This window comes from Aotus nancymaae, unplaced genomic scaffold (genome assembly GCF_030222135.1).
Source record: "Aotus nancymaae isolate 86718 unplaced genomic scaffold, 86718_ANA_hifiasm-v0.15.2.pri h1tg000067l, whole genome shotgun sequence".
Lineage (NCBI taxonomy): Eukaryota > Metazoa > Chordata > Mammalia > Primates > Aotidae > Aotus > Aotus nancymaae.
Window position 1 is genome coordinate 37,921,266 of NW_026988482.1, and position 27,325 is coordinate 37,948,590.

A 27,325-nucleotide genomic window follows, 5' to 3' on the forward strand; every position below is an offset into this window, starting at 1 on the left:
GATCATCATCATTAAAGAGATCTGGTTCATTCGAAGCACGTTCTACATTACCCAGCTCCTCCTACTCCCTTTGGCATTTGTCTACCAGTTCTTTCCAGGAAACATAAACCCTTAAATGAATAAAATTCAAGCAGCAGCTTCCTCCTTTTACTCGAGCAACTCTGACATCTTCTTACATCTTTGCCCTGGGCTTTTTCTGAATTTGTGTCAAAACATTTCTTCTAATTCTGTCCCCACAAACCACTGGTCCTGTTAGGGATTTGTATCCCATCCCAGCATCTGTGAAATACAGTGGTGTGGCTGAATGGAATCCAAAGAAATCCAGGTCCCTCCAAGTTCTCACCCTATGTCAGGCTCTGCTTGTCTTTTTTTTTTTTTTTTTTTTTGAGATGGAGTCTCACTCTGTCGCTAGGCTGGAGTGCAGGATCATGGCTCACTGTAACCTCTGCCTCCGGGTTCAAGTGCGTTTTCTGCCTCAGCCTCCTGAGTAGCTGGGATTACAGGTGTGTGCCACCACGCCCAGCTAATTTTTGTATTTTTAGTAGAGATGGGGTTTCACAATGTTGGTCAGGCTGGTCTCGAACTCCTGACCTCATGATCCACCTGCCTTGGCCTCCCAAAGTGCTGGGATTACAGGCATGAACTGCCACACCCGGCCTTCTTGTCTTTACTTCAATGTATAGATGAAGTTCAAGAAACAAAGGGTGTCTCTGGATTTAGCTAAGAACTCAAGACAGGTGGTCCTGGGTTCAACTCCTTGCTCTACCACTTATTCTGTGTGTGATGTTACAGAAATTACCATGCTATGAACCTCAATTTTCCCGACTGTGGAACAAGGATAATACTTATCTTGTAGGTGTGTTGGGAAGATCGTTTGAGATTATGGATATAAAGCATTTTCTTCAGGATGTGGAAAATAGTAAATGCTCCCCAAACATTAGTTAATTCCTTTGATTGTAAGTATTTTATTATTAATAACTGCCATAGAGTGACTCATAACGAAATAACAAACATTCAGAGTCTTTAGGAAGACCTGCCTGGTCTTGCCTCAAGCCTCGTCTCATGCTATGCTTCCTCTTGCCCACTGCAGCCATAGTAGCTTCCTTTCCTTTCCCCAACCATGTCAAGTTCTTGCCCTTAGAATTTTCTGTCTGAGACTCTCCATTCGTCCATATCTAACTCTTTTCAAGACTAGCTTCTTCTCAGTCTTTTGGGCCAGAGAGTCCCTTCCTCAAAGAAACCTTCCTTGTTCACCTTATCTGAGAGGAACACACTGTTACTCTCTACCATCGTACCTGCTTGTACCTTAATTTCATTTATCACAATTTTATTTTTATTTGCCTATTCATTTCTTGCTATATACGTAAGTAAATAACACTACACCCAGCACCTACACAATGCCTGTTATTTTGTGTGCAGTAAATAAATATTTACACTTAAAAGATATTCATTTTTTATTTTAAGAAAAATATCTGTGTATTTCTGATAAAACAAATTGGATACAGACTGTCCCAAAAAGAGTCATAGATAAAATGAAACCTTGAATTCAGTTGTGTGAATTTACATGTATTAACTTCTAATTTAGGTCACTGAGTTATACTTTATTCCCAGAGCATGAGTGCTGGCTTCCTAGAGTTATTGATAACAGAAGTCATGGAAAGATACCCTTCCTAAATTGTACACTAATATAAAATGGGCTGAGATTTATCTCTTTAGAATGATGATATCCTCTTCATCTATTATGACTGGGAAGATATGAAAACATTAGACTGGAAAATTATTCTTCGCATACTTCAGTGTGCATCCATTATAATATGCAGTTACAACCAATCTCTGCTAAGGAAGTCAAAACACCATAACATTTTGATGCTTTCAACCGGCCTCTTGAGCATTGCTTTCAGTTTCCTGTAAAGCGAAGGTGCTTATGTGAACCTTCAAGCCCTGGCGACCAGGGAAATGAGTGGTGAATGAAGATTGGGTTCTACCATTCCTGCCAGGCTCCTTTGCTCTGCAGATACACAATTCAGCTGCCACTAATATGATGCTCTGGCCACTACAAATCACAGTCTGCAGAAACTGTGTTATTCCATTAGAAATAAATTCTATGCCACACATAGTTATTGAGGTCTCATGTGTGCCAGTGGGTTTCTCAGAAGGATTCTGCCACTTTCTTTTACAGTCGAGGGAAAGAGATTCAGCTATGTCACTTTACTGTGGAACATTTTATTTTACCATTGCAGTGAAGCGATCTTCATTCAAGGTAGCTCCCTTCTCAGAAACAGGCTGGCTCAAAAAATCCAGATCCTGGATTTTCTTATAGATAGAGTTTTGGTGCACATGGAAATAACAAAAATGGAATTGGTGACATGATTCTAAAGGACATGGTTTATGGTAATATCCAAGAAAAGTGGAAGGTGTGGAATCAGAAACCTAAGTGGGCAGTACACCTGGAAAGTGCCTTGGAAATAGTTGCCCCAAAGTAGCTGTGAATGAATGTGAGGGATAGGTTTTCAAAGGAGGCATCCATAGTCCATCACCAGTTGTGGCACCTTATAAGTTGTGCTTCTCTGTAAGAGCAGAAGTTCTTAGCCTGAGGTCCTTGAATCTGTGGGTTGGAGAATCCTGAGAGGTATCTGAATCCAACATGTCCGCATGACAATTTTTAAATACATGTGCGGATGAGAATTTTTCTGTAGAGTATGTCCATAGCTTTCAGGAGATTTCCAAAGGGGAAATTAAGCTTGAACACCAGCCCAAAGATACTCCTCAGCTCCTCTCATCAGGACTTTCCTAGATAACCACTATCAAATTTTCCCCCAAACAAGTTTATCTTATTCCAACTTCCAAGATAACCTCACACCTTGGAATGCTGTCATTCAATTTTTGTCACTTTTATTTATTTTTTGTCACGTTGATCCTGCCTCCTTTCCCTCATATGTCTTCACATTTCATGTAGATGCCCTTTTTCCTAACATTTAGTTCTACTTTTTTCTCTTAGTTAACCACTTCAGTAGACCAAAGTACCCCTAAGGCACTTTGATATACACGGGTGAGCTTCACCTTGTTTAGGGTAAGAGAAGGGATTCATTTCCAGTTCAACAAATTATATTAAATGCTTGCTATGAGCTATGCATTGTGTTTGCACTGATGCTAGTTCTGTCATGTTGATCTTTATTTACCTTCTGCAAAGAATTTTTTCTCTAATATTTTCCCCTACTTTTTAACTTACCTCTACTGCCTGTTTGGAGTTTTGCTCTTGGCTTACTGGCCCTCATTGAGGAAATTAATTTACAGACACTCCCACAGTATGGGGTTGCAGAGATGATCAAAGGATGGTCCCTGCCTCAAAGGGCTTTCAACCAGGCAAGGAAAATAATGTAACGGCATCCTGCCTTCTTTGTCATTCTTAATTGTTTCATTTTTATTTAATTTCTTTTCACCTCCTCAGAAGATATTCCACTTTCCTTTCTAGTTCCTCAAATACCTAATCTTTACATCTTCCTTTAATAAGATTAAGACTCTTTTGTATAAGATCCTCAATTTCCCTTTTTTCCAATTCAGTGTAACTTCCCAGAGCCCCATCCAATGCCTCCTTATTATCTCTTAGAGGAAGAACATTTTCTCATGTTCATCAGACACATATTTATCGGGCAAATACTGTTTGTGAGGCGCTTCCCACTCACATTTCTATTCCGACATCTTCCAGTTTTCTCCAGCTCATGCAAATCACTCCTTTTATTGTATCACTAGTTTTTGCATCGTCTGTGGTTCCCATCAACAAACAGGATGCCTCTGATAGTATTTTAACCTTGCTAGATATGTTAAAAAGTAGTATAAATTTAATTTGGGAGCCCAAAGCTAAATATTTTAGAAAAGGCCACTCTGTCTTTTAGTTACAGAATCACTAGATGGCTCCATACTTGCAGTCTCTTCTGCAGTGCTGGAGTTTGATGGGATGATACTTATGTCTGTGTTCATTAGTGTGCTCCATGTGAACTCCACTTATCACTGGTACTCAGAAACTGAAACCAATATATTAAACATCAAGTAATCTGATAAATTTTATTGCCTCTTAGATTTAATCAAAAGAAAGACATTATTGAAAGATGGCAAGGATCTTTATCTTATTGCCTAAAAAGTAATGTCTTTTACATGGAATATAAAACCCTGTAGGCTATGGTGATCCTTCATTTCATTAAAATATAATGAGAAAAAGCTACCCTCCTGTAATGAGGCAGAACTAAATGGGTCCTTAGCACAATCAATAAAAGATTATTAACAAAGAAAATTTTTGTTAAAGAAAAGACAATATATTTTCTTCTGTGTCCTACAGTAGTATAATAATAGAACAGAGTGAAATTTCCTTAAAGAATGTTTCTCTTGGGAATTTTGCTTAATATTATTTTTGGATATCTTTTAAAAGCATGAAAACTATATATATTGAATGAAAAACTATATTGGATTTTGTCTATAAGTATATATTCCTGTATAAATTGCTTAATAATCTGATCTTAGCTTTTAAAAACTTTTAATGAAAAATTTCAGACATGTATAAAGAAACACAAAATAATATTATGAGCCTCTGCCTCTTTGTTGTCTAGCTCCAAAAATAATTACCCCACAGCCAATGTTGTTCCTTTTATATTTTCATCCTTACACTCTCCCCAGGCATATATCACTCCTCCCATAAGCAAATTGGTATGTATCTCTCAAAGGTATTTAAAACAAAAATACCACAATATATCACACATAAAAATTGGCAATAATTCAATGTTATCAAATAGCTACACATTCCAAATGTTTCACTGAATCTCATGATATTTTTATAGTTTTATTGAATCTAGATTTTTTTAAATTCACAGATTGTAATTGGTTGATATATCCCTTAAAACCTTTTTTGTTTTTAAATTTATTTTGAGCTCAGGGGTATGTGTACAGGTTTGTTACACAGGTAAATTTGTGTCATGACGGTTTGTCGTACAGATTATTCTACTACCCAGGTGTTAAGCCTAGTACCCATTAGTTACTTTTCCGGATACTCTCTCTCCTCCCACTCTCCACCCTCTGAAGGGCCCCAGTATGTGTTGTTCCCTTCTATGTGTCCATGTGTTCTCATTATTTAGCTCCTACTTGTAAGTGAGAACATGCAGTATTTGGTTTTCTGTTCCTGTGTTAGTTTGCTAATGAGAATAGCCTCCAACTCCTTTTAATCTAGATGTTCCTCTCTCTCTCACTTACCTCGTTTCTCTTTTTTCTTTATTTTCTTCTTCTTTTTTTTTTTTTTTTTTTTTTGGACTTTTTGTCATTTGCTGTTGTACTTAAATAAACAAGGTGTTTCCCCTGGAGAATTTCTCAGGCTCTGGGTTTTGCTGATTTCATTCTCGTGGTGTCATTTCACATGTTCTTCTCTCTCTTATATTTCCTATAAATTTACAGTTGGACATAGAGGCTTGCTCAAATTCAGAACTTGATTTGTTTTCCTTTTGCTAAGAATACTTCAGAATCGGTGTGGTCATCTTCCTTTGGCAGTATATAACATCTGGTTGGCTTTCTTTTTGTGATATTGGACATCAGTGCTTAGATTTATTAAATCATGAAGGGGTGTGTGTTAGCCAGCTCAGGCTCCTATAACGAAATACTGTAGACTGGGTGGCTTAAAGAACAGAAATTTATTTCTTGCAGTTCGGAACACTGGGAATCCAAGTTGAAGGTGCTGGCAAGCTGAAGGTGCTAAGGCCTCTTCTCTCAGCCTGTGGTAGCTGTCTTCTCACTGTATGCTTACATGGCTTTTCCTCAGTGCGTGTATTTGGAGAGAGAGAGAGGCAGACAGAGTCTCAGCTCTCTGGTGTCTCTTCTTATAAGGACACTAATTCTATAAAATCCAGCCTCACCCTTATAACTTCATTTAACTTTAATTACTCCCTTAGTGGCCCCATCTCAAAATACAGACACACTGGGATATGGGACTTTGACATGCAAATTTGGGAGGGACACAAACAGTCCAGAACAAGTTGCAAAACCATGATATTCTTTCTTCTTCATTATTAGCTGAATACTTTTATTTATTCATTCATTCATTTGTTTATTTATCTTTTGAGATAGGGACTCACTCTGCCACCCAGGCCAGAGTATGGTGCTGCAATCACAGCTCATTACAGCCTTAACCTCTCAGGCTCACATGATCCTCCCACCTGAGCCTCTCAAGTAGTTGGGACTACAGGCATATGCCACCCAGCTAGGCCAATTTACTTTACTTTTTGTAGAGATGGGGCTGCCAACATGTTGCTCAAGCTGAGCTGAAGGCTTTTATGTAGAGAATGTCTTCTCTTCCACTCTTTGGTCAGCAGTGCTCTTTTTTTTTTCCAATTTTTTTTTATTGCATTTTAGGTTTTGGGGTACATGTGAAGGGCATGCAAGATTGTTGCATAGGTACACACATGGCAGTGTGATTTGCTGCCTTCCTCCCCATCACCTATATCTGGCATTTCCCCCCATGCTATCTCTCCCCAACTCACCACCCCCCACTGTCCCTCTCCTATTTCCCCCCGACAGACCCCAGTGTGTGATGCTCCCCTCCCTGTGTCCATGTGTTCTCATTGTTCAACACCCGCCTATGAGTGAGAACATGCAGTGTTTGATTTTCTGTTCTTGTGTCAGTTTGATGAGAATGATGGTTTCCAGGTTCATCCACATCCCTACAAAGGACATGAACTCATCGTTTTTGATGGCTGCATAATATTCCATGGTGTATATGTGCCACATTTTCCCTGTCCAGTCTATCATCGATGGGCATTTGGGTTGGTTCCAGGTCTTTGCTATTGTAAACTGTGCTGCAATGAACATTCGTGTGCGTGTGTCCTTATAGTAGAATGATTTATAATCCTTTGGATATATACTCAGTAATGGGATTGCTGGGTCAAATGGAATTTCTATGCCTAGGTCCTTGAGGAATTGCCACACTGTCTTCCACAATAGTTGAACTAATTTACACTTCCACCAACGGTGCAAAAGTGTTCCTATTTCTCCACATCCTCTCCAGCATCTGTCATCTCCAAATTTTTTAATGATCACCATTCTAACTGGCGTGAGGTGGTATCTCAATGTAGTTTTGATTTGCATTTCTCTAATGAGCAGTGATGATGAGCATTTTTTCATATGTTTGTTGGCCTCATGTATGTCTTCTTTTGTAAAGTGTTTGTTCATGTCCTTTGCCCACTTTTGAATGGGCTTGTTTTTTTCTTGTAAATCTGTTTTAGTTCTTTGTAGATCTGGATATCAGCCCTTTGTCAGCTGGGTAGATTGCAAAAATTTTTTCCCATTCTGTTGGTTGGCGATTCAATCTAATGACTGTTTCTTTTGCTGTGCAGAAGCTGTGGAGTTAAAGAAAAAGCAAGATACAGGATTAATTCTTTTATTTACCAGTTTTTAAACTAATGAATTTGTTCCCTAGTATTTTCTAACAGAGACCAATTCGATTTTTATGGTTAGTTGCTCCTTTTGGTATAGTTATAAACTGATGAATTTAAACTATCTTTATCTGTGCGGCCTTGGATAAATCACTTAATCCCTCTAAGCCATGGTTTACATAGCTGTAAAATGGTGATAATGATGGTACCCACCTCACAGAGCTATGAGATTTTAATGAGATGATGTCTCTAAAGCACCTAGCACATTGATGGATATAAATAGAAGCTCACTAAGTAGCAGCAGCAGTTGTTGTGGTTATTGTGATTAGAATTATAATCACAAAATACCACATTACCATATATTTCAATCTGCTCATCTAGAATGTCTGCTCTTGTATTTTGATAATTTTTCAGTATGAACACTGCCTTTTAATAGTCTGTTTTAGGTTTGTTTCTTCTCTATTACACAATCAAAATGCATTGGAGCATGTTCCTGTTGCTGGAGAGAGATAATTTGATCACCATGCGTCATGTCTGAGAGGTTCAAACATCAATTTCCAGGTTAAGAATCAGAATAATCAAAATGAGTCCATGAATGTCTCGAAGTAGGAGCAGTATAGAGATGCAACTTGCCAGTATGGTGTTCAAAGGAAGTAGAATGTAGAAAGGTTTTCAAATCTCTAGACACATTTATTTGCATATTTCAAAATTATTCTGATAATAAATGGTTCTGTGAATGATTCTGGGTTGCTACCTCTTAACTCATGAGCTTAAGGCAGTGCTATTTATACTTGTAGCCTGTAGCCGGTAAGCCCTGGATTCTATTTAATACAGCTCCAAAGTGCATGCGCATGTGCATGCGCATGTGCATGCACACACACACACACACAGACACACACACACACACACATGCGCCTGTAACCCCACCACTTTGGGAGGCCAACGCAGGTGGATCACTTGAGATGAGAGTTTGAGATCAGCCTGGCCAACATGGTGAAACCCCATCTCTACTAAAAATACACAGATTAGCCAGGCATGGTGGTGCATGCTTGTAATCCCAGCTACTTGGGAGGCTGAGGCTGGAGGATGGCTTGAACCTGGGAGGTGGAGGTTACAGTGAGCCGAGAACATGCTGCTACACTCCAGGCTGGGTTACAGAGGGAGATTTCATCTCAAAAACAAACAAACAAAAAAAACCTCCTACTATTCTGTTAATGGATGCTGTGCTTATCTTTCATTAAGGTAAAGCTGAATTAAATTTTTTTAAAGAAGGAAGGATAAGAGAGACTTTTTTGCTAAATGACTCTTATTGTCTAGTGAAAAGGCATTAATTGAATATAGTCAATTGACTATGGATCAATATTTTTTTCCCAGAATAACCCTATGATATTCTAAATTGCTCTATGGGTATAAATACAACTCTGGTTGATAAAATATTTTAAATTTTAAAGAAGACATGCCAAATGTATTGAATTAAGCCAGAACTGAATCCCAATGGGAATTTATTTCCTATTCAGAGAACACTGCACATGGCAATCTGAGGCTTACTCTAAAAAATAAGAGGAGGAGGAAGTGGAGGGTTGTGACTTATCTTTAGTGTTTTAAAAATTCAGTCATTCTGTATTTTCATGAAAGCACAGCTTCTGGCAAGGAGTAGTTCATTCCAGCATATCCAATGCATGTTATTGAACTACAGAACAGTGGCTGTCTGCATGAGCTCATTGTGCTCTGATTCTATCAAGAAGAAGTATGCAGTTAAGATATCTATCATCACTGATTTTCTTCAATACACTAGATATGGTTATGGTAGGTTAGAAATTTCAGGAAGTCCATATCACAGATTTAGCCAGGAAAAATGCCAAGTTCAAAACCACTACCATAGGCAAGAAATTAATTCACAAGACTCTCATCAGGTGTCAGAGAAGTGGTGTCAGCTCTATTGAATTTTTATTTTATCTTATTACTCCATTTTGGCAAATATGAGAGAATTGGAGTCGATTCCTTTAAAGGTAATTATTCCTATTCAATCTGATGGAAGTTGACCTTTTTAATCAACTAATGCTTGATGTATCCTTGAGCCATGTGTTCTGATGGTGTATTTTGAAATATTTTTACCTTGATTCTAAAGAGAGACTTTGCCAAAGTGTTTTATTAAATAAGCAGGTCAAAAATATTCTTCCACTTTATAGTCTCTGTAAATATAAATAATTTGAAAGTACTATTGAGGATAATTCCAAAGGGAGTGGGTTTCTTTAACTTTACATTTTCATCCAAATGAAAGTGAAAGCAGCACACCCATTAATGACAGTTCTGAATTTACTTCTCTCGTTACCCAGATGTTGTCTGCATTTACAGTTTTAAGAAAATCAGTTTTTAGTTATAAAAGTTACACATGCTTATTAGAAGAAATTCCATTAGTGCAAAAATAGTTAAAACTGAGATTCTGACTCTAGTTTCTACTTCTCAATGATTACAACTAGTAAGACTTCAGTGCTATATTTCTAGACCTTTTCAATTCCTATAAAGTATATACTGTATGTATATGTACAAATATTTTCTTTTACAAAAATGCAATACATTTACTTTTTTGCTTTAAAAAGATTATAAACAACTTTCAACTTTCTGTACTACTATTCATTCTTTTTAACCCTTGCATAATATTGATTGGCTACTTCATAATTTAATTACTTTTTTTTTTTTTGAGACAGTCTTGCTCTGTTGCCAGGCTACAGTACAGTGGCACAATCTTGGCCGACTGCAACCTCCACTTCCCAGGTTGAAGCAGTTCTCCTGCCTCAGCCTCCCGAATAGCTGGGACTACAGGTGCGCACCACCATGCCCGGCTAATTTTTTGTATTTTAGTAGAAACAGGGTTTCACCATATTGGGCAGGATGGTCTCGATCTCCTTGTGATCTGCCCACCTCGGCCTCCCAAAGTGCTGGGATTACAGGTGTGAGCCACTGCGCCTGGCCAATTACGCTATTTTTTATAGAAATGAAAATTGCTTCCAAATTGTTTTTACGATTTCAGCCATGTGTTGTTTTATTTTAAAGACTTGTATCAGGCTTCGTGTCGAAAAATATAACTTAACCAGAAATTTAAATTTCAATTCATGGGCAAGAGTTCAGTTTAGCTCATTGCGTAAAGGCACAGAGCTGTCTAGAAAGTATCTAGTGAAAAAGAAATGACTGAATCTTGAATGGGCTTGACAATGCTATGTTTCCTTTATAATAAGCCTTAGAAGCTTGTTTTATTTCTGCCAGCTTTCTCTCATCATCATCAGTTTCTGTGGCAGAGAGTGGAGACTGACTGACTCAACAACCATCTCAACCCTCTTTCTCTTGCCCATCTCCCCTGTAAGACTCAGGAAAACTGAATATTCACTTCCTAGTCTCCTATGCAGTGAAATGTGTTCAGGAACACAGCAGCCATTTTGTGACAATGAGGCAAAGACTGTAAGAACCAAAGAAATGTATCCAGACTTCATCAATACCAGTAGCCACCTAGCTCTAGACTTCCTGATATATGTGAAAAACAAACCCCTATTTGTTTAAGCCCCTGTAGGTCAGGCTTTCTGTTATCTACAGCCAAATATTCTGCCACGTGGTACAGTCCCCAGACTAGACATTTCAGAAAATGAAAACAGAAACTTATTTTGTCATGTAAGTAACTTGGAGTTTTCCTTCTGTAGGGCCTATTCAGAATTCCCCAGTTGATGGCATGAAGTACCAGTTCTGTAAGGCTGCTTTTGCCTGGGAAGATTTCACACAAATCACAAAGCAGTTAGAAGGGCACAATTTTTTGACAGGTAGCATGAAATGGAATGCAGCATGGGCAATATTGGGGCCATTTAAGAGCACAAATAGTTATATATTATAGCTATGTGTGTTTTACACATAGCTCTGTGGGGAAAGCCTTTTAACAATAGTTTTCAGTACCTCCAAATAAAATACAATTGCATGTCTTCCAGAGACAACTTGCAGTTTTTATCTTCACACGAAGGTCCTATTTGAGGTTTTACAAGGTTATCCACAAAAGCCTTCTGGGTCACAGTATTATATGCCCATAGCAGTAACCATAAACTGACGGCTGATAAAGCAATTGGTCAGTTTCCTAAGAAAAATATGATTATGAGTAGGAGAAGAAAAGACTAAAAGAAAGAATTAGGTGAAGACCAGTAGGAATGGAACATTAAGTTTCAGAGGCATTCATCTGTCTACTGGGGGCCTCCTGAAGAGCGAGTCGAGTATGAGGGAGGCCACAGTTAATAAAAGCTCTTTCTGCATTGGAAAATATCCTGACAGTCAGGTACACCTTCCTCTCTTTTTTAGGGCTACTATTGAGGTAATCAGCTATATTCCCAGAAATGCTGAGGACTAATCAACAGTTCAAGACAAATCATAAAAGGAGATGGGACAAGAGAGGGGGATCAAAGCAGAGGAGGGGGAGGCTCTGGGCCTCTTTAACCTATGAGCTGTTGAATTGTGAAGCTGCATGAAAGTGAGGAACCCGGCACCCTTAGCTGTGGGTGGTTGACAATTAGGAGGAGGAACTTGTCAAGTGTAATTGGCATAACCTACTCACATCAGGTTTTCGAATATTCCGATCTTACCAGACTAACTCCCTCCCACTGGGACCCTGCGATGCTGCAGAGTGGAGGCTTGGGTGTTGCTAAGGCACAGTACATGAGCCACCACCTGCAGCAATGTGGACAATCAGGGCTTCGTCTTACAGATGCTTCATGTAGCCCTCATCTTTCTTTCTGAACATTGATGTGACAGAGAAGGCCTTAGTTAGAAAGCCCATCTATAGTCAGTATTTCTGTATTAATCTTTCCACAGTGTGCTCCATTGGAGAGAGACCCTTTTCACACTCCTGGGAGGGTTGGGAAGAAGAAAGATACACGTTAGAGAAAGGCCGACCTGAGTTCAAACCATGACTGCTTCACTTACAAGTAGATCATGTGATTTTGGTCTTGCTGTTTAACCTCGGTTTCCTCATCTGTAAAATGAGGGGTTATATTTCTGCTTCAGGGTGTTGTTGAGAGGCTTAAATAAGCCAGTGTAAATGATAGACTTACTGAGAAGACTGATACAGAAAATTAAACATAATTATTTTATTATTACTATCATCATCATCCTTTAAGGAGTGACTATTGACTATTCAGTTATTCAGTGCCAAAATGCCGTTTTTCAAGCACTTCATTCTTCCATTGCCCATTCATTCATATATTCACTTATTCAATAAAATTTGTGAGCCACAGACAACGTTTTGGCCCAATGGGGAATACAAAGATGCCTGAAGCATGGTCCTGTTGGCAAAGGATTTGCCCATTGTCTGGGGAAGTAAGACAGTTCCTTATCTTCCACCTTCTGCCAATCCTCTTACCAGCGTAATCAGTGTGGCCTTTCTGAACTGCACTTTTTTTTAATGCCTCTCCCCTGCTGAAAAACTGTTCCTCTTGAAAAACCCAGGTTTCCTCACATTGACAAACTAATTCTGTAAGAGCCAGAGAGTAAATATGTTTGGCTTTGTAGACCACAGACTCTCCATTCCAAGTGCTCAACTTTGTCATCATAGCGTGAAAGCATCCATACATAGGTGAAGAGACAAGGCTGGATATGGCCACGGGGCTGTCATTTTAGGATCCCTGGTAGCCCATACCTTACATATTTCTGTCTGCCTCTTGAACTGAGTAACTCTCTTCTTACCTTAGAACATATGCAGCCTTACCAAATGCACAGCCCAAATGTGCCTCACTTGCTCACTTGTTTTGACTTGCTTCTCTCTGCCTAAAACACCCTTCTCCCTCTTACCTGGATAAATCAGGCACGTTTTCCTAGTTTCTGCTCAGCTATCCATTCCTCCAGACAGCTATGTCCCCTCCCCTCCCCTGCAAGTATGTACCACATATTATCCCAACATGCTCCAGTTCGTGCCACCACGGTAATGCACCATTGCAGTGCCTGTTTGTTAGCTTGTCCGTGTCTTCAAATAGACAGCAAGTGCCCTGGAGGTGGGGGAACGGTATTATTTATTTATTTGTTTATTGTATTTCTTTTGAGTTCAACAAGCATTTAGGGAGTACCTACTTCATGCCAAGCACTGTACAAGGTGGTAGAGATGCAGCAATAAACAAAAACAAGTGTACTGCCTTTCCTTAGGGAAGTGGTAAAACAAAGCATAAGCAAGGGATTAAATATTACCAAACACATACCGATTTTTAAAAGTCTCCTCGTGTTAAAAAATGGAATAATGGGAGTAGGGGTTGGTGTGTACTAAAATGAGGAAGCCTAGTTAATGTAGTCAAAGAAGATTTCCTCCTTAAAAAAGAAAAGAAAGAATGGGAAAAGGCCCTTCATGGAAAACATGCGAGGACAGATGTTACTGCTGAAGGAGACAAACAGCACGAAGGTTCTACAGCTGGAAGGAGCTCAGTTGATTTGGAGAGAGCCAGAGAGACTAGAATGCAGTAAGCTAGAAGCATGAGATGAGGGGTTAGGGAAATACAATTTCCTTTATTATCATAGTCCTAGGGTAGTGGTAATGCCTGCAAAGTAAAAGGTGCCCACTCAGTTAGTGTTTGATCCTGTGTAAGTCATGTTTCCCAAAGGCAGATCCTGAGATAATTTTGGTTCAATAAGTTTATTTGGGGAGCAGTGGTGGGAAGTGCAATGACAAGTGGGAAGTGCAATGACAAGTGGGCAGTGGGATGGGGCAGGAAGGAAAGCCAGCCAATGATGTGTGGTGAGCAGGTTGCTTCTGTGGGAAACTGGGGTTCAGTCTCAACAAGCACCCTCTGAGAAACTGTTTTGAACACATCTCAAAATTGTCCCCCAGAAGAGCAAGAACCTTGAAGTTTTTACCCACCAATTTCCTTCTCACATTGTTTGAAAGCTGCCAGGGAATTAGCTCCTGGGCACATCTACCTTGCTCCAGTCAGGACAGGGTACCTCTGAATGTCCTCAGCAGGGAAACTCAGGTGTGTGAGGGAGGAAGCCTTTGGTGTGTATGAAGACTGACCCCTGAAGCTGCACCTATCAGTAGGGCATCAACAGCCTCTGCTATAATAACTAACTAAATAAGTGAGTAAGTAATTGAGTGGATGAATGAATGAATGATTATACCTGATGGAAAAGGAGTGAATCAATGAAATAAGCTCAAAGTGAATGAAGGTCCCTGGTCCAGGTGAGCATCTTGGTGGCAGTGGAGTCATGCAGATCTCTTCCCAGTTAGAGGCAGTATGTTCGTAGCTTGGAATTGGTCATGGTGGAAATAGTTGCACTATGGAAATTGGCAAATGTTATAAAACACAGCTTTATTCCTGGGAGATTTGTTTGTTGGCACACTCAACTTAGTTCCTGCCAGTCTCCTGACTCTAGTTTCTTCCAGGATCGGTACATGAAGGTTGTGTCCCAGGCCTTGGGAGATATCTCCTCCTTAACTTCACTGCAGACCAAGCATCCCTAAAAGTGCCATTAATCAGCCTGGTTTTCTGTCCTTCTCCAACCTGTTGCATTTAACTATGACTTGCAAATTAACCAGAAGGAGTAATATCATCTTTCATTGATATTCCTTGTATGGGTCTATTAGCACTAAGGAGTGAGCTGCTTGCTCTCTTTCCAGGGGAAAACCTTTGATGTCATTAACTGCAAAGATATCGTTCCTGCTATGGGTGATTTTGGTTTATGGATGCCTATTAAGTCAGAAAACACAGGACAATTTTGTTCTGTTCCACCTAAATGTATATCTAATCATACGGCATACAAGGGGATTCTCTGTTGGCTAATTTTATAGATTTTTTAGAGTAATTTTTTGTAAGGAACAGAGCCATAGATCATCTAAGACAGTAGTGAAATCAGAGTTTATTATGGGTGATTTATTTTGGTCTCCTGAACTCAAGGGAAGTGAATGATTGGGCCAGTGGTTATGACATTGATTATCTTAGAATGTGCTGGAGGGTGAAGTGTCTGCTTTGTTTGAGGAGTATCAGGAGCTCAAGAAAAGATGGGAATACAGAGTTTTATAATTCTTCCTGAATGGGTAAATGGACTTTTGCCCCTGGGTTACACCTTCAATGTCTAGCAAGGTGAGCTAGTACACCACATTACCAGAAAGAAGGCACTGTGCTGGCTGAAGATAGCCGTGTGGAGCCTAGAATTTGGGGAGCATAACACACACATGCACACACACGCATACGCGCATACACACACACACCACCGTGTCTTTACATATCTCATCAAGTTGCTTATACTCATCACAAGTCAGCCTCAGATGGAGAGCTTTCTCTCTAGTTCCTCTATCTCACTTATTTCTACACCACCCCCCTCACACTGTCCCCTCAGGTTTTTCTCACTCCTTAGCCTTTTAGCTCACCCTCATCCTGGCTATATAACAGAAAGTTATTCTATCTTTTTTTGTCTCTCTGAAGGGGAAGTTATTCTATCTTTTTTGCCTCTCCAAAGGGGAAATTGTCTACATTAGGAATTGCACTTAGTTTTGCTGAACCAAGCATCTACAAGACAAGCCTTCTCAGCTGCTGACATTAATGGCCTCTCAAGCATCTGTGGCCAAGAAAGGAATGCCTTGGCTCTTTATCATGTCTTCCAAGGTCCTTCCTCCTTCTAATATCTTCCACCCCCACCAAGGGTAAAAAGTGGAAGAAAGGTAGGAAGGAAGAAAGAGGGGAAGAGAGAGGAAGGAAGGAAGGAGGAAAGATGGAAGGGAAGGAGGGAAAGAAGGAAGGAAAGATAAAGCAAGGACAACCTGCTCTGCTATGGTAATGAGCTTCCAGCTGTGTGTTTATGAGACACTCAGGAGAAACATGGAGAACTTTAGGTCACCAAAGTACCCATGGTACGTTTCTGGGTGAAGAAGACTGCACCCTTTGAGAATCAACTCTTACATATGTGGCAAAAAAAAAAAAAAAACAACATTATTCCCCCAACCATAGAGCTAATTAGAACACTAACATAGGAAGTCTAGAGACCAGGATCCTATTTCCTACTTTCATTTTTTGCATGGCTTCCTCTCACTCATCTCTCAGGTCTTAGCTTAAATGTAACACCCCCAGGTGTAATCTCCTGTCCAGAATAGCTTCCCCTCTAAACGTGTAACACAATTTGAGATGATTTTATTAGTATGTGCTTTTTGGCTGTGTCTCCTACATCTAGCATTAAGCCCTATGGTGGGTGGGAAACTTGCTTATCCTTGTCTTTTCTCTAAGTGTTCAACTTTTCTGTTCCCCACCAGCTGGCACATAGCAAATCTGTCATTAAACATCCAATGAATGAGGCATGTTAGTCTTGATTTGGTAGATGTGGGAACTGAGGGTTAGAGAAGTGGAGTGATTTTTCTCAGTGTTCCACAGTTAGGAAATGGGCTCAAACTTAGGTCTGCCGCACCCCAGAACTTCTCTGTTCTCCCATGTAAGGAGGAATAGTGGGGCGAGTAACTGGGAGGGGAATCAGCAGGAAGATTTCTGAAGTCCCCTCCCACTCTTTCAAGATAACACCTAGAGAATCTCAGGCCTCTGGAGAGCCTCCAGTGCCTCTCCTCACTGTGTCTTGATGTATTCCAATTACAGGACCAGGCCACTGGATGATTTTCCGTGGAGGAGTTGATTTCACACTCCAAAATACAGAATCAACCATCCTTGTAATAACCTATTCACTCAGAAGTATCTGACTCTTCCAGCATTATACAGACATTGTTTGTTCAATCCTACCAAACCCATGTGAATTTGGCATCAGTCACATAGTATGATTTCCATTTAAGCAGTTGTCATGCTCAGGGTCAGGTTCCAGCCCCAGCTGAGGGCAGAGGGGAGTGGGTGGATGTGGGGCAGGGGGCTAGAAGAACACTTGAGAGACAGCAGGTAAATGAGACATGGCTTTTATTCAGCAGCTCTCTCATCAGCAGCTTACTCATACCATTGTCTCAACTGTCGACTCTCGCTCTGCAGCACCTCTCAGCAGCTGGCTGCCATGCACAGCTGCATGGCCAGCCTGCAAGACCAGCTCTAAGGCTAGCAGCTTAACTCTTTCTCTCTCTGGGCACCAGCAAGCTGAGCCGTGTCCTGGCTCCCCTCCTGTCTGTCTGGCAGACGATCATTGTCCCTTACAGGAGTCAGTAGCTTCACTCTCTCTGGGTGCCAGCACCTGCACAAGAGCTATGTTGAGCCCAAGAGCACAGATCAACAGGGCAGTTACATATTTTCCAGACAATAGTGGCTTTGAGCTAAGTATGAGCTTACACAAACAGGGCATATAACTAGTGGAGTGTGTGCCTGCACTGTAAACTTGCTGAGTCATGCAGGCCTGGATGTCTGCCTCAGACTATTCCTTAACCAAAGCACATCCATGTACCTTATAGTAGTAAGAATGATGGGGAAGGGAGAAATGTAACCAGAAAGCCCATAGGTACCGTATTTAACTCTATTACAATGCCTTGTGTTTTCAGAGTTCAAGAGAAGTGAAAAGAAAAAATTGTGGTGTATGTGGTTTCAATAGTCTTGACACCTCCTTTCCATGTATCTAACATTTTAAAATAGTTAAATACATAATTATCATTCCTCCTTGTTTATTATATGACAGTATTAATAATACCTTACTGTATATAAAGCACTTAATATGAGATGAAAAGCCAAGGTAGTTTCTTTATAGCTATTAAGCACTGAAATGGCCAAGATTTGTTTTTATATCCTTCAATTCCAATTTGCTACATTTTAATGTCTCAAGGATTTTTTTTTTTGAATGAAACACTTTGAAACAATTATGCTATTCTACCATATCTTTCCTACAGGAATATTAAGCTTCATGCACCCATGCCTCACAACACTGTTGGCACTGTGAAATACAACCATGTATGTTAAATATTGTGCATAATACTTGACCCATAGTAGACACTTTAAAATGGCCACACAATCCCTTTATACTTTTATGTACACAACTGCCTATCACACACTTAGGACTCCTGCCCCCAGAGAAATGTAAATATCACACAAATCTCTGCATGAATTGGAATAGGGTAGCATGTAGATACATATTCCATCTCACTTAGTTTTCTCAGCGATTCAGAGAGACATAGGAGATGTCCCTCTTTTACAGATGAGGAAACTTGGAGACGAAAGGGCTTTCTCCATTGCCACAGCATGGGGCATCATACTCTATATCATTTCTTTTCTTACCTGAGATGCTATCTTAATGTGGCAGAAAGGGTTAGGACATCCAGTGTTATCTGATGAAACCTAGAATTAAGCATTGAACCATTAAATTCACTTTCTCTTTATTTCTATTAATACTACTAATACTTACAGGAAGAGAACATTTGGTCATGAGAAGTAAGCCAGTCCACTGGGGCATAAAGATGGGGTTATCTTCAGCTTCAGCATTCTGTGGCTCAACTGCAGATTGTGGAGTGAGCTGGAATAGCTTTCGTCAAGTCCTGTGCAATGAAAGCTAACAAAGTCAAGAAGATCAGTTTTTCTGGACTGCTTGGATGTTGGTTCACTGGGGCAGATAGCCAGACAGATTTATCTAGAAATTAAGTCTAAATTTCCTAATTTACGGCCCGGAACATCTGATTAAGGAGCATCTGCTACTTACAGTAATATTCGTTAACATTTATTGAGAGCTTACACAGTGCCAGGATCTGTTTTAAATGCTTCACACATGTTAACACATTTTACTCTTACTACAATCATTATATCTTTTGGTCAAGTTCTTCCCTTTTTTAAAATACAGATTTTAAAAACCAATCACTTAAAACTGACACACACATACACACACACATACAGACACACGTGACCCACAAAATATTGCTTTGCCTGTGAAGGTTTCACAATGCCTTGCTGTCATTACCCAGTCTTTTCCTATTAAAGTTAAATGGCCAATTGAGACAAAACCATTCTGAGGCTGTTTTTCTAACCCGATTAAGATTGAGGTGGCAGGTGTTATAGATAATATTCATTTCACCTTCTGAACTTTCTGGAAAGACCTCTGCCAGCTCCATCAGCCTTCTTGTCCACAGCAACTGTCTGTGTCACACCAAAAATGGCAAAATGACCCAGAAGAGTTCTCATCAATGCTATTTTTCATTGAGGAAATCAAGGCATGAGGAAATTAAGCAGCTTTCCCAGCGTCACATTCCAGAGCCCTTGACCCCAGTTGACTTCTGTGCAATAACTCCTCTCACTATGCAAAATGATCTAGTGTTTTCAATAGTGACCACAAACTACTGTAAGAATCTGAATTCTAAAATTAAATTATGATAAATTGGAATATTGCAGCATGTGTTAGGTGCATTTGATCAACTTCCTTTAGAAATGAGCGAGAAATTCTTTTGAGCTTAGCCAAATTATGAAATGAACAAAGTTTAGCATTTGCTTATGTCCCCTCTTCCTATCTTCCAAGCATCTGTTCTTTCTAGAAGATTTCTCAGAGTCCCTCCTCCTAATTATTGGTGCCTGGTTCTCCACACATTCACATTCTACACCAGGACAGACCATGACATTAACTGTTGAAACTTTTAATAGTTGACTTAGAAATAGCAACCACACAAAGATGTAACCACCGGTGAAAGTTGGAAGCTGAAATATACTGAGATCTTGTGCTCTAAAATAGCACCTCTTAGAAACTCACCTACTTTTCCTCAAACTCTTTGCTCTAGAATTCTCTGACCATGACTCCAAAATATTGATACATATTATTCCAAAAGACAAGTCATGTTTATGGTAGAAAATATAGCCAAACAAAGGGAAGAAAGCAAGGATACACTCCCACATCTTCCTACCTGGAAACATCCATTGTTAACTAGTTGGTGATGTGCTTTCCAGCCTTTGACTATAGGATTATGCCTCTGCCCTCTGAGGCATGACAGCTCTTTACACACTCAACACAGCTCTGTTTTGTCTCTGTCTTTAATCATTCTTCAAGCCACATTTCTGTCACTTGCCAGACTATTATTTTAGATACCGTGTCCCCAGTCCTCACTCCATTCTACCTTCATGTTCCAGCTGAACCAAGTGCGATAACTTCCCTCAATGCAGACATTAGGCTCCTTTTGATATATCTCATTAAAGCAATATCATCCTAATAACTGCCCTCTTTTTGTTAACTTGTTCTCCACAGCTTTTTGCAATCTTTGCATTTGCAACATGCGGTGGCTATTCCGGAGGCCTGCGGCTGAGTGTGGACTGTGTCAACAAGACAGAAAGTAACCTCAGCATCGACATAGCGTTTGCCTACCCATTCAGGTAGGGAACGGCGATTCATGCTTGCTAGCCTCACAGAGGGGGTCTTTCTTTCTTCTGTGGTTTGTCTCAGAAAAATGCAGTCTTCCAGGGACTTCTGGGTAAACAGAAAGGATTCTGCCTGTACCCACGGAATGCCCAAACACAGTGCCCACTCACCACCTAGTATGGGTACCGGGAATATTTATGAGTTGTGCCTTCAAGACAGAATTGACTCTCCTCCAAAAAAAGGAAAAAGGAAAAAGAAAAAAACACTTGCTACAGAGAGAAGGAGGGAGGGAAAAAGAAAGGGAGACTAGAGAAATAATTGTAAAATGTGATAAAATAAATTCAAGAAATATTTTTAGCATGCTGCCTTTCTAATGCACATTTTGATTCACCAAGAATTACACATTGTTTCCCAAATACATTTGACTGCAGAAACTTTTTTTTTCACTGAGTATCCCAGAGGGTCTGTATACTATGGAACACATTTTTAATATATATGCCTAGTGTTCCTAGTCTAAGACAAAGATGACTCAGTTCATATGCGATAAATCATCATAGAGAGATAGTATTGATACCAATATTCTTACTGGTTTTTAAGAGTAGAACTGACAAAAGTTGCAAATACTTCTGCTCAAGTAGATACTCTCCTAACTAGTAAGAGAGTACAAAGCACAGAAATATTAAGCATGTAATCCCTGGAAATTTCATAATAAGAGCTGTGCTGTGTTGGTGGAAATGGACATGCAAGTGCTTAACTTCTGAAAGCTCTGGACCAACCCCTTAGCTTCTGGAGGAGAGTGGCCGAGCCAATGCATGCTTACAGATTATCATGCAGCATCTGGGACAGGAGATGAGAATTGCCAATGGCTAGGCAGCAGGGCTGGGATGCTTAGTAACATTAAACATGAAATCATAAGCTTGGCATGACTTCTACAGTGATTTCCCACTAAGAGACATGGCAGGAGCAGGTAACTTGAAAGTCAGTCTCTCAAGATAAGGCAACAAGTCCCTAAACACTGAACTATCAGAGCCCAGGAGTCTCAGTCTTTTCCTCAAACTGGAGGAGAGTAATCAGGAGACCTCTCTGAACTAGAAACAAGTACCTGAGCTGGTGTGACCGTGGAGAGCAGGGTAAAATCTAATTTCATAAAATTCCTGCTTAAGGATACAATTTGAGAAGACACTTCAAGCACAGTTTCCATCACTGGGCTTCTTTAATTTCTTCCCAAGACTACATGTTCAAATGATTGGCCCAGTGAAAGGCAACTAGAGAAATTAGATCAAAACATATTGCCATCTATAGCAACCCCCTCATTTGAAAGATTTTTACTTGGATTCTGAAACAAATATGGTTAATCATTATATTTTTCAGTAGCAAAGCTTTTCTTTCAAACATTATCTAACTCAGAAGCTCCATGTATACAATAGATATGAGTCACTGAGAAAGGTGGATCAGGAGAAGAAGGGAACTTGAAGCCCCCAGCCGGTCCTCCTCGGCCTTCTGTCTGCCACACACCTGCCCACTCCCCACCAGCCCCTGTGAGATCTCCTGGGAACCCTAGGTCTCCTAGAAACAAATTTAAAACCACTATTCTAGGATAAAGCAAGAAATAGTTTGCCACTCTTCTTACCACATCTTAGATTTTCTGTCTACTGTTAAGGAAGCAGAATTAGCCAATTTCATTTTATAGACTGTCTTGTACTTTTGCTCCCATTAGTGTTCATCTAGGAGATATACACACCATTCCAAAACGGCTCCATTTACTAGGGTTGCAATTTCAATTTTACATTTGTATATTTTAACATATACCATTATCCATGTACATATCCTTAACATGTAACAATATCCATGTACATGTACATATCTATAACATGTAACATTATGGGGAAAATCTCAATAATAAGCCAGGATTTATACAGGTTATTATGAAGACATTTGTTTCAGAAGAAGTATGGTTAGTGAGATCCTGATGATATAAATCATTAAAAAGTAAAAGGTGATAATATCCAACATTATAAAGAGTGGAGAGAAATGTAGACTCTCACATGTGGTTGGAAATAATGTGTACTGATAAAGCTTTTTTGGAAGACAATTGGAAGTAGCTATCAAAATTTAAATGTACACCCTATTTAATCCAGCAATGCCACTTCTAGAGATCTACCTTCAAAAATGTTCATATTAAATACACAAACATATGCATGTAATGGTGTGCACTGCAGCATTGTTAATAAGAAAAGACTGAAACAAACCTGAATGTCCATCAGCAGGAAGCAGGCTCAATGAATTATTTACATATGTCCTATGCAGAAGTTTTAAAAGTGAATGTACAGATATAGAAAGAAGTTTAAAATGTATTGCTAAAGGGAAAGTAAGTAGCAGCATGTTAAGAAAAAAATATAATTGTAAATGCACAATATAATTTTAAATTTATACACCTATATGTTTATATATATTTGCAAAATGTAAAGTCTGGAAGGTGTTTAACAAACAGTTAATAGGAATTACTTCCGGGGAGGGATGTGTGATTTGTAGGGGTCAGACATTTACTTTTAACTCTACATACTTCAGTATTATTTGAGTTATTAAAATAGGCATATGTTACCTTGGTAATTTTTAAAACACTCCTTAAAAATGAGTCACCCTATGGCTTCCAGTGAGATGATGTAAGACACAGCTTCTGGAGAGAAATAACTTATGGGAACTCCAACTGAAACTCCCAATGGATTGAAGTAGATGAAAAAAAATCTGTATTTTCAAGGTGAATGGCAACAAGCAGATGTTGAGACAACTCAGCGATTTGAAGTAGGTGATTATAAAAGCATTGCTTATGCCTAAAAAAAGTTATTTTCTCCTAAAATGTCACAAGCCAATGTCAATGATATGATGATAATCTTAGAAACAAAATAAGAACATTCAGTAGCTGTTAACTATTCAGTGTATTGCAAAGACCAAAAGGACAATAAACTCAAGTCATTTGAACAAAATAATTAGTTTGTAAATGATACATCAAAGGAAGCTACTTAACCAGTTATCAGACACATATTTGAGGATGTAAGATAATGTCAGTGTTGAAAATTCTAGATAACTCCCAAAGTAATAATGTGCTGCTTCTAATATATGTGCCAAAGTGCATACCTCCTTTACACCACTATATGTATGTGTTTCTGATTCCTATGAGAAATAATTGACATTCAGCAATGTATCATTTTGTTATAGATATAAAACATTTGTCACCTTATCTTCCTTATTATTTGCGATTAAAATGAAAAGCTATCACTTAACTGTTTTCTCATCTGCAATAATATACTACATTTGGTATGAAATTTGATAACTAGGAGGAGCATAGTTCTAGATTCCCTATTTTTGGTACTTCCTTTATGCATTGAAGTGGAAAGTAGGGTTTGTCATTTTTAGGTACTTAATATATTTGCAGAAAGCCTACTCTAGGAATGTCATGTAACATTTGCACTTATACATGAATAAAAGATAGAGAAGGGCAGAGTTGAGGGGTTAGGGGTCTATGGGAACAAACATTTTCATAGCAAAGGTAATGGAGAAGGGTCAGAATGATGAATGAACAGATATGCGAACACTTATTGCAAGGGCACAATGTGCCAAACACTGTGCTAGACACTTTCACATACATTAGATTATGTAGGTATTACACAGACTCTGTGAAGGAGGCTGCTATTGTACTGATTGAGAAGACTGAGCTGAGAAAAATTTCATTGACATCAAACAGAAAATTAAATCTAAACTTTTAGATTTTTTAAATTTTACTGATTTGAATAAAAAGAAGACAGCAAAGTTTAGGCTGTTTGGAGCATGGTGAATAGAACAAAAATTTATGATGGACGAAAATGATAAAGTTAGAAAGGCCATATTTTTGCCCAATTACAGAAGGCCTTGAATTCCTCGTAAGTTGAATAGAAAGAAAGAGTTAAAGATTACAAAAGGAAAACAACAAGGAAATCTGTTTTGAAGTAGAGAGTACAGGTTTGAATTTGATCATGCAGAGTTTGAGATGTTTTTTAGAAGCACAGAGGAATTTTCTATCAGGACAATTCATGCTAAACCCTATGTAAGATGAGTGAGGTGAAGACTGGAAATGAAGCTTTAAGAGTCATCATCATGAAGTCACATCTGGATGAAGAGAGGTCACAAAAAGAGACAGAATGGGAACTATGGAGGATGCCTCTCTTGTGATTGAAAGGGGTCACTCAAAGAGACCAATAGGAGAAGATCAAATGGAAACGAAGTTGGATGACCCAGAAAGTTCAGATTTTTTAGAAGTTAAGAAAACTTTCTGCACATGTATCCCAGAAATACAAACAAAAATAAAATGAAATGAAATATAAAAAGGCCGGGTGTGGTGGCTCATGCTTGTAATCCCAGCACTTCTTTGGGAGGCCAAGGTGGGCAGATCACTTGAGGTCAGAAGTTTGAGACCAGCCTGGCCAACATGGTGAAACCCTGTCTCTACTAAAGACACACAAAAAATTAGCCAGGCGTGGTGGCTCATGCCTGTAGTCCCAGCTACTGGGGAGCCTGAGGCATGAGAATCGCTAGAACCTGTGAGTTGGAGGTTGCAGTGAGCTGAGATCACACCATTGCCACTGCTGCACTCTAGCCAGGGCAACAGAGTGAGACCCAGCCTCAAAAAAAAAAAAAGAAAGAAAGAAAGAAAAAGAAAACTTTGTGTATGCTACCATTCAGCAGTGTTGAGTACTTCAAAGAAAGAAAGGAGTGAAAAAATGAGAGAAAGCCATTGAATGTAGTTAATGGTGGTTAATAAAAGCTTTCATGGGACATTTCAGTAGGAGAGAAAGCATGCCAAGCTGTTGGGGAATGGAAAAAAGAATTCAGTATATTTCCTCACAGACTAATAAAATGCAAATTTTGAAGGACCCTAATTTGTGTATCTTAAGCCTTTAAGATACAATATTTGTGGAGAAAGAGACTAAGTTTGTTCATAACCTTCTTGTAGAGAAGGTGCTCACCTCTTGTTTCTCAGAAGTAACCAGCTCATTGAATGACATGATGATAAATTTACTACCTTGGTTGGACAAATAACTAATAAAAAATACTTTCAGTGTGTAAAAAAAATCTTCCTTCATTTGAGAACAACTAAATATAGGGAATAACAGAAGGTTTATAATAAAAAATAAAGTAGCTGTTATATCACTTCCATGTCTTGAGACCTCATCAAGATAAAAATATTGTTGGCTGTCAGTTTTTAAGCATTATTTTAGATATGATTAGCAACCACTGTTCTAAATAATTAGCAAAACTGTCCTTGATAAATTTATCCTTTAAAAACAACTTGAGATGTAGAGAAAGAAGTCTGAACGAAGGTATTTATTGTCAAATTATTTAGGGACTGCAAAATTATAAATAGGACATCAGTTAATAAATTGTGGTACATCTGTAAAATGAAATGCTAGGCACCCATTAAAAATTATTTTTTTAATACTTAAGCATATGTGAAATATCCCTGGCATTATATTAGGTGGCAAAGGAGAATACAAGACTATATATATGTAGAGACTTTGATTTGCTTTATTTTATTATACTGGCTGCTGTAGCCTCCCCTTTCTCCTATTTCCTCACCATCCATGCCAACACGGATGTCTAACTTACCTAGTTAGACATAGTTTGTATTTTAGATCAGCTCATCCCAAATATATTCTCCAAATTTTGTTTGTTTATTCTCATGTCTCAGGCTTCCAGGTAGCTGGGATTACAGATGCGTGCCACCTTGCCTAGCTAATTTTTATGTTTTTATTTTATTTTATTTTATTTTATTTGAGACAGTCTCATTCTGTCACCAGGCGCCAGGCTGGAGTGCAGTGGCGCGATCTCGGCTCACTGCAACCTCTGCCTCCCGGGTTCAAGCAATTCTCCTGCCTCAGCCTCCCGGGTAGCTGGGACTACAGGCACACGCCACCACGCCCAGCTAATTTTTTAAATATTTTTAGTAGAGACCGGGTTTCACCATGTTGGCCAGGCTGATCTCAAACTCCTGACCTCAAGTGATCCACCCATCTTGGCCTCCCAAAGTGCTGGGATTACAGGTGTGGGCCACTGCACCAAGCCACAAGTCCCTATGACTCAAAGGGCTTTCTCTCGCCACAGGAACTTGCTTGGTCTGTAGGCAGGGCAAGCAAAAAATGCTAGGGAGTAATTTCTCCTGGAGCAGCCCTTATCCAACGACAAATGTGATTTGGAAAATAACAATCCCAACTTCCTCACCCCTCATGGGATGTAACATTAAGGCATATACCATACCATTTCCCAGAGGTACTAGCGGGACAGATCCTCCCACAGTGCAAACCTGATCATTAACACACCTTTTATTAATTTTTTACCTTTTCTGTCTCACTTCTCCACTGCCTTGTTGGTGTTTTCAGGGATGAATCCTCTAAGGAGCTGCACTCAAATCTTCATCTCAGGGGCAGCTTCTGAGAAGTCCAACCTAAGACATTGGCATTGAGTGAGAACATTACCATCTTTAAAGAAGATAGCTAGATGAGTAAATAGATGGATCAATTGCTTGATCAATCAACCGGTAGAGTAAATCTCTACTTCTTCTCACTCTAAATCATAATATACAGTATTACTCATTCAAAAACAAACAAACAAACAAACAAAAAGCTTGGTTGGAAATCAGTCACTTC

At 39.2% G+C, this 27,325-nt stretch overlaps 1 protein-coding gene across 2 annotated transcripts in view; it reads left to right on the top strand.

Annotated features, from left to right (window-relative positions):
* The window catches only part of SYNPR (synaptoporin), a 343,166-nt gene that overhangs the window by 182,720 nt on the left and 133,121 nt on the right, over positions 1–27,325 (top strand). For both annotated transcript variants that reach the window (XM_021674933.2, XM_021674934.2), the window contains one exon: positions 20,538–20,662. In XM_021674933.2, the coding sequence (XP_021530608.1) occupies positions 20,538–20,662 (125 nt within the window). The remainder of the gene's footprint in view (positions 1–20,537; positions 20,663–27,325) is intronic.